Source organism: Magallana gigas, chromosome 7 (genome assembly GCF_963853765.1).
Source record: "Magallana gigas chromosome 7, xbMagGiga1.1, whole genome shotgun sequence".
In the NCBI taxonomy this organism is placed as follows: Eukaryota; Metazoa; Mollusca; class Bivalvia; order Ostreida; family Ostreidae; genus Magallana; species Magallana gigas.
In genome coordinates, this window is record NC_088859.1 from 24,483,997 (window position 1) to 24,490,807 (window position 6,811).

At 32.7% G+C, this 6,811-nt stretch overlaps 1 protein-coding gene across 1 annotated transcript; it reads right to left on the reverse strand.

The window, feature by feature from the left end:
* Window positions 1-108: 108 nt before the first annotated feature.
* LOC105330308 (DNA-directed RNA polymerases I, II, and III subunit RPABC1) lies at window positions 109-5,872 on the reverse strand. The gene is made up of 7 exons (XM_011431928.4): window positions 5,712-5,872; window positions 4,467-4,555; window positions 3,532-3,593; window positions 3,100-3,320; window positions 2,213-2,271; window positions 1,700-1,778; window positions 109-278 (listed from the first exon to the last, which is right to left on the reverse strand). Exons 1-7 carry the CDS (start codon window positions 5,766-5,768, stop codon window positions 213-215), a joined length of 633 nt encoding a protein of 210 aa, XP_011430230.1. The 5' UTR covers window positions 5,769-5,872; the 3' UTR covers window positions 109-212.
* Window positions 5,873-6,811: the final 939 nt, after the last annotated feature.

Below are 6,811 nucleotides of genomic sequence, written 5' to 3' on the forward strand. Positions count from 1 at the left end.
CTTTTGAATTGGAGATGTGTTCACACAAGAACAAAACCTTTCATTAAGGTTATTTTTTCATCTTACAATCAAGTTCTTCATTATGTACATTTCCATTGTATCCTCTCCTATGTACCCCAGTACATGGATGTTATTGCACTTGCAGTAGTTGCATGTTGTAAAGCCCGAAAACTCAAATGTAGATGTCCTCTAATATAACTTTTCCTCTTCTTTCACACAACCAATCGATAGCTCACGTATCTTCCTGCAGTTTCAGAGTTTCTGATAATCTTTACCACCTGAAATATTTGAAAAAGTTAACAAAGGAATAATCTTCTAAAAGTCCTTAAATATAATATAATGTGTGGTAGATACTATCATTTCAAACCTATGCTTTATTAATAGGTACATGTATTAATATACTAATTTTGGCACAGTCCCTTGCTTCAATGCATAAATAACATAGTTTTCATATCTGCAGAGGATGCTCACTCCTCCTAGGCACCTGATCCTACCTCTATCTTTTTAGAGGCCCATGTTGCTCTGCTTTGAATTTGTATTTCGTTTTATCAATTTTGGAGATGGTTGACAGTTTGTTTTTGTCATTTTTCATTTACGATATTTATGTAAACCAAAAGAAATAATACCTTTTAAATATGTAAATAAACAAAGTACATACACTACTTCAACTCATTGTACAAAGCAAATATAGCATCATACAATATAGACATCTTCTTTTTATAGTTTGAAATTTGAAAGTTTTATTCGAAAACAATTTTTCTGATGAATTTAACCTAATGGTTCCTTTGGGTTAATATTAAGAACTTCAAGACAAATGTTACTGTGTACAACAGCGTATGAAAGAAATTAATTTGCATTCTTACTTCTTTAAAAACAAAATAAAGATTCATACACAGAGTTTTTCATATATCTCAGCATGTATAACATTACAGAATTAGAGATCTCTTTAAGGCATTTCAATTAGGGTACATGTTTCGTTATCTGCTTTTATAAAAAAAATTAAAATTAAAGATTCTCTAACTCTGAAAAAATACATCATATGTTACAGTAATAAAAAATGCAATACATAAAATAACAGAAAATGCAATACAGTAAAACTCAGTTATAGCGAAGTCCTAGGGACCACTGGATTGACTTTGATATATCTGTAATTCGTTAAATCCGTATAGCGAATTCGTAATAATAAGTGTAGCTAATTTGTTATATCCATGATTTCTTCAAGATTACTACCATTTGTGGTTACTGAGGCATAAAATAAAATACCTTCTCTAGAAAGCTTAAAAATTGGACGGTAAATAAAGGGATTTTTGTGAAAACAAATTCTTTCCAACAATTATGTCTATTGGTATTTCTAAGTTTTAAAACGTACTATGAAACAATTTGTTATAAAAGATGTAGACTTCATTAATTTATAACCGTACGGTGTTTGTAATACATGTAACCGTAAATTTGTTAAAACCGAGTCCAACTTTGAACATATTTTATTGTATACATATATATAAGATACATATACAAATGGTTATAACAGTAAAGGTTAGCAAGAATTTGTTAAGAATTTTGCCAAAGACTCCACAAAATTTCGCTATATCCAAGATTTTGCAATGTCTGTGTTCGCATTAAACGAGTTTTACTGTGTATCTAATAACAATTTTCAAGAACATGCAGAAGAAGTTGGATTTTTAATGAATAGTTCAGATACCTGTCCTCTCTTTAAACCAAAGTATCGGGCAACGGGATCTCCTTGCTGTATACGGGGCAGCTGTGATTCCTTCAGTTTGCTAGTTTTGTAGTTAGGGAATCTAATCTGTTGCTATTTCAGGTTCATAGCAGTACCTAGACCTATAATCAACTTCATGACATTCTACTATTAATCTAGTTTTCAAGAATCATAAACCAGTTTGTCTTGTAGTTTGGAGTATACTGCAAGATTGAATAAAAATCCTTTTTAAACAGCAAATTTTACAACATAAACTTGATGTTGTATGTCCAGTATCTTATACAAGGGTGGGTAACTATATATATAAAATAACATTTAAAATGTATTGACATTAAGACCATTTAAACAAGGTGCCCATGGTCCACATCACTCACATGAGTAACATACCAATATGAGATGCTTTAAAACAAAAAATTATTTCAATTCATCTATATACCTTTAAACCAAGTTACCAAAATATGTGTAGATATTGTCATGATTTAATGAAAAGGATACTATCGAGACAACAGTTCTGTTTTCTCCTCTGGAGTCATCACCACGTGCTCAGGAACAAGCTAATGAAAGTGAGATTTTAAAAATCACTAATGATGACTTCCTTAATTTCACACAGACTTAAACATGATTCAGAAACATAATAATACAAATGTACAATCTATATGGTTAAAACAAGTGGCCCATTGCTAACAGGAGCAACTATACTAGAATCTGACTTTTTAAAAATACATCATAACACTAATTGAATTTACCAAATAAGTCATAATTTTCTGGTGAAGAAATATGTTTTAAGAATTTCATTGTATAGAATATCCCAGTGTCTCATGGCTTCTTCTCATTTATCTCCTTTGGCCTAAATACAGAAGCATGCCTCTATGGAAGCTAGTCCTTGGGACACAAAATGTTAGTTCTCTCAATACAGTTTGAGTGTTTGAACATGAGATATTGGAAAAAAGATGCTAGTTTTATAGAGAATTTTTCATTTATTTCACCAGAACGGTTATGTTTATATATTTTGTATTTACTGATAAAAGATTAAATCAATTGCAGAATTTCATTCTAGCTGATTATCATATTACCCTACTGATACACCACAAACAATTAACATAATCATTTTTTGGTCAAGTAAACAATTTCAACTGTCATAAAGTCTGTAGAAAACAAACTAGGAATATTATACAATTAAAGCCTTTTGATGACGTGGACACATTTTTATAGACCTCATGAAAGTATGTCGACTGAGGAGGAGGTCTGAGGTTGAATATTCTCATCATATTTGATTACAGGTAGAATTCTTTCTGAAATGTATTTAATTGAATACTTGAATTTGATGTTAACTTTCTTCACACATTTTTGTTTGAGGAAAGCAAACTGTGTTTTGATGTTACCATGTGTTCAGTGATGTTGATGAGCAGTTCAGCCTCCAGGAATTGTTCCAGTATGTACTTAGGTGCCATGTCAGTGAGGGACTGTTTGGCTGAGGGGGTCATTCGGTTCTGGACCACAATGATTGCCCGTGTGATGTTCTCCTCCTGCATCCTCTGACAGTATGTCTTTATGGTTTTTATTCCAACATTTGGCTCCTCAGGAAAAAACACAAACATCTGATCTGGTGATAAAGAAAAAACTCAGTCTAAAATTCATTATTAATTTCTACAATATGACATCAATGCAGGAAAATTAAAATGATAGTTACACAAAGAACCCCCCCCCCCCCCCCCAACAATAATATTACCTATTTTAATATCAAAACTTTAAATATTTTTTAAATATCTAGCTAGTAACTCAGCGGAAAAATAGTCTCAGACTGAGTTGCTTACCTGTTGGGTCGTCATTATGGGCAACCAACACAATAAGATCACTTCTAGAAGGCTTTCTTTCACTGAAAAATGAAATTAATTAAGACAACCAATCTCTACATGTATGTCAAATGAACATGTGCAGTGTCATCATGATGACTGTAAAGCAGAGCGACACTCTCATTCATTATCATGCAGTGGGAGATAACTCCAACTAAATGCTTGTACCCGGAGAGATTATGAGAGCTACTACCTAAGATTATTCATGTTCTCATTTGCTCAATGCAATATTATTTTGGGATAAAAGTTTTAAACTATATAGCCATTATAGGTATATGAGTTCCCCTGCAGTTGATGAAAGAAAAAATCTACTGTGCAAGTACTGGGCATTCTTGTTAAGAGTGTTCTATTACACAGAACGTGGAAACATAATTACAGATACTCACTGCTTATTATGAAGAAAGGACTAGATCATTAGAAAATATTTTCCCTCTGTCTTTTCAAAAGATTTTTTGGCTATGAATTAGTTATACATACGTGTCATTTTAAAAAGGTATAACTAAATTTCAAAAAGTATGTATGACAGTCTTCTAATTTATGATTGCAAATAAGAATATTGGAGGGAATTTTTATTCTGCAGGAAGTTGCATCCAACTCATTTGTATGTATCATAAAAAAAATATGCTCAGATAAATATAACTGCACACATAATAACATGATTTTTTTCTCATGCGATGTGTTTTTGATAACTTTTAACCTACAATAATATGCTTTACCATACTGAAAGCTCCAGTTAGGAGATAACATTATGTTAAAAATCTCCATGTACATGTATTAGATTAGTAGGTAGCTGGGTATATTTCAAATATAATTACATGTAAGATCAGTTTAATTTTTGGATAAATGTGTGATAAGTTTAATTAGTGACATATGCACCCTGCCATGACAAATTTTACCTTGGCTTGTCCCCAAACTGGCCCTTGAATTCTTCTAAAGTTTGATCCAACTCATCCTGTGTGACCAAGTATCCTCGGTCATGACAGAGCTTTAAAAGATTCATTTTAAAAAGTTTCAGATAAAATGTACAAAAATTACTGTAAAATGTACAAATAAGTGCAGCAACACTTAATAGTAACATGTACAAAATAGAAATTAAGCGATAAATTGAGTTGAATTTGCTGTACTAACTGTGAAAAAAAAATCGCCATATTGTTCATCACTTTGTTGACAAAGTAATGATCTTGGTGCCAGTGCTATTTTGCTGTCATTGTACACATTAAGCATCCAGGCCATAAACAACTTGTCAAAAAAGATCAAGCAATACGCTGAACATTATAATAAGAGATTTCAACTGATATTTGTACAATATCCTTTAATCCAGAAGGTATGGGAGAGAGTTTGAGAGTAAGTGATTTAAGGTGGTATGGGACACTTCCATGTTGTGATGTATTGTTTATTGAAATAAACATTAAAACCAAGAGTAGTTACATAAGTCGTTTCTTTCCCAATTATGTCAGTTACACTGGCGTCGGAAGCAAATTGAAAGTGGGGGGGCTAGACTAATCATCAAAAATATTGAGAAAAAAGTAATTCTACAAATCGTGGAAATCCTAATCCGTGGGGGGGGGGGGGGGGAGTAGACCTATACTTTCAAAAAAATAACTTATCCAAAATTTTTTTTTTCCCAAAATCAAAAAATCATGAAATTCCTAATCCGTTGGGGGGGGGGGGGGGGGGGGCCTGAATCCAACTTCTCAATCTTTCAAGGTAAATTTAGGAACAATAATCTTTCCTGCGAGAAAAAGTGGGGGGGCTGGATCCTCTGTAATACTATGTTTTTAATGGTTATGTATAACTTTGCAAAAAAAGTGGGGGGGCTAAGCCCCCCCTAGCCCCCCCGGTTCCGACGCCTATGAGTTATCAGCGTAGCGCAGTGGTTCAGAGGGTTTGCTACGAAGCTGTACAAATGCTGTAAGTCATGAGTTTAAGTCCCGATAGGGGTTTTTACCTCTCCCAATTTTTTAACAGCTATTTTTGGTTAAATATTGTATAATTTGAAAATTCTAAACCGGTCAAAGAATTCAATTATAATATACTTTAATCCACATTAATATCGACAAATGTCCCATACCACCCTAATGTATCCACGCACGTGCAGGAACATTACAAACCTATAACTTAAAATAAATACACTTAATCACCTGCATAATAGTTTTTCGTATACGCCATAATTTGTATGTTTCTTGTTCGTCATCCATCGTTTAACACAATTACGTTAAAATCAATCAACTCTTTCATAAAATATTAAATGTTTACAAAGCAGAGTTTCAGCCAGCAATTTCGCCGGAAGTAGAAATATTTTGAAGAAGTGTTAGTTTCGTAAATATGAATTCGGTGGTATATCGATTTACCCGAAAGTACTCAAAAGAACCCCAAAAGGACCCAAATACTTTAATCTTAACTCATGTTATTAATATTTTGATAACTGAAAAATGAAAATATATCACATATTAAGGCTGATGAAGATTTCTTAAGTTACCGTATATAAAATTTAAAATTCAAAATATGTGAAGATACTTTATTTCAAATTATCTTAGCCCATAAGTTATACCGTATATGTATTTAACCCATCAAAATAAAAAAAAAAACAAATACATACACTATTTGTAATTTATAATGTTAAATAATGTCCTTTTTGGCGTCTTTTGGGTTCTTTTAGGTATCCTTTTTGGTCTTTTGGGGTAAATCGATGCATTCAGAATTCGGTAAAATTGAGCACCATTTGAGACCCGTGGACAAAATTACTCACCTGGGCTTATCACATAATAACCCGTCAATATGCACAAAATACGTGAATTCCATGAAAAAAAAAAGATAATAATGTTGTAAATTATATTTCCGTAAAAACAATAAAAACACAAAGTGCAGGCATCAGTGGGGTTTGTTGGGTGTCCCTTGGGCATTTTTGTCAATAGAGCTCTTTCTATACATATATTCGATCAATTCAAATAGTCTTTGTTTGAGTTGAAACTGTAATAACTGATGATCCTCAATTATTTATCCCTTCTTATTCTTATCCCGCCCAGTTTCCACACGGAAGTGGAGTATCCCACATCTACGTTGCGCCATAGTGGATCTCATGTTTTTTGGAATGTCCATCAGCACATATTTTTTAGTGGTGAAGTGTTGTTTTATTAACCGGTATGTTCTAAGTTTCGCTGAGTTTTCGAGATCTGATAGCCATGTGTTTACCAAACTAGAATGTTGAATGACAATAAATTGTTGGATGTCGCAGATCGTT

Bases quoted from the DNA above. Each gene is read 5' to 3' on its own strand.
- LOC105330308 (XM_011431928.4), bottom strand. From the start codon at position 5,768: ATGGATGACGAACAAGAAACATACAAATTATGGCGTATACGAAAAACT. The intron at 3,321-3,531 runs GTAAGCAACTCA...CTTTATCACCAG, and splicing joins CCATAATGACGACCCAACAG to ATCAGATGTTTGTGTTTTTT. The intron at 1,779-2,212 runs GTATCCTTTTCA...CTACAAAACTAG, and splicing joins ACAGAACTGTTGTCTCGATA to CAAACTGAAGGAATCACAGC.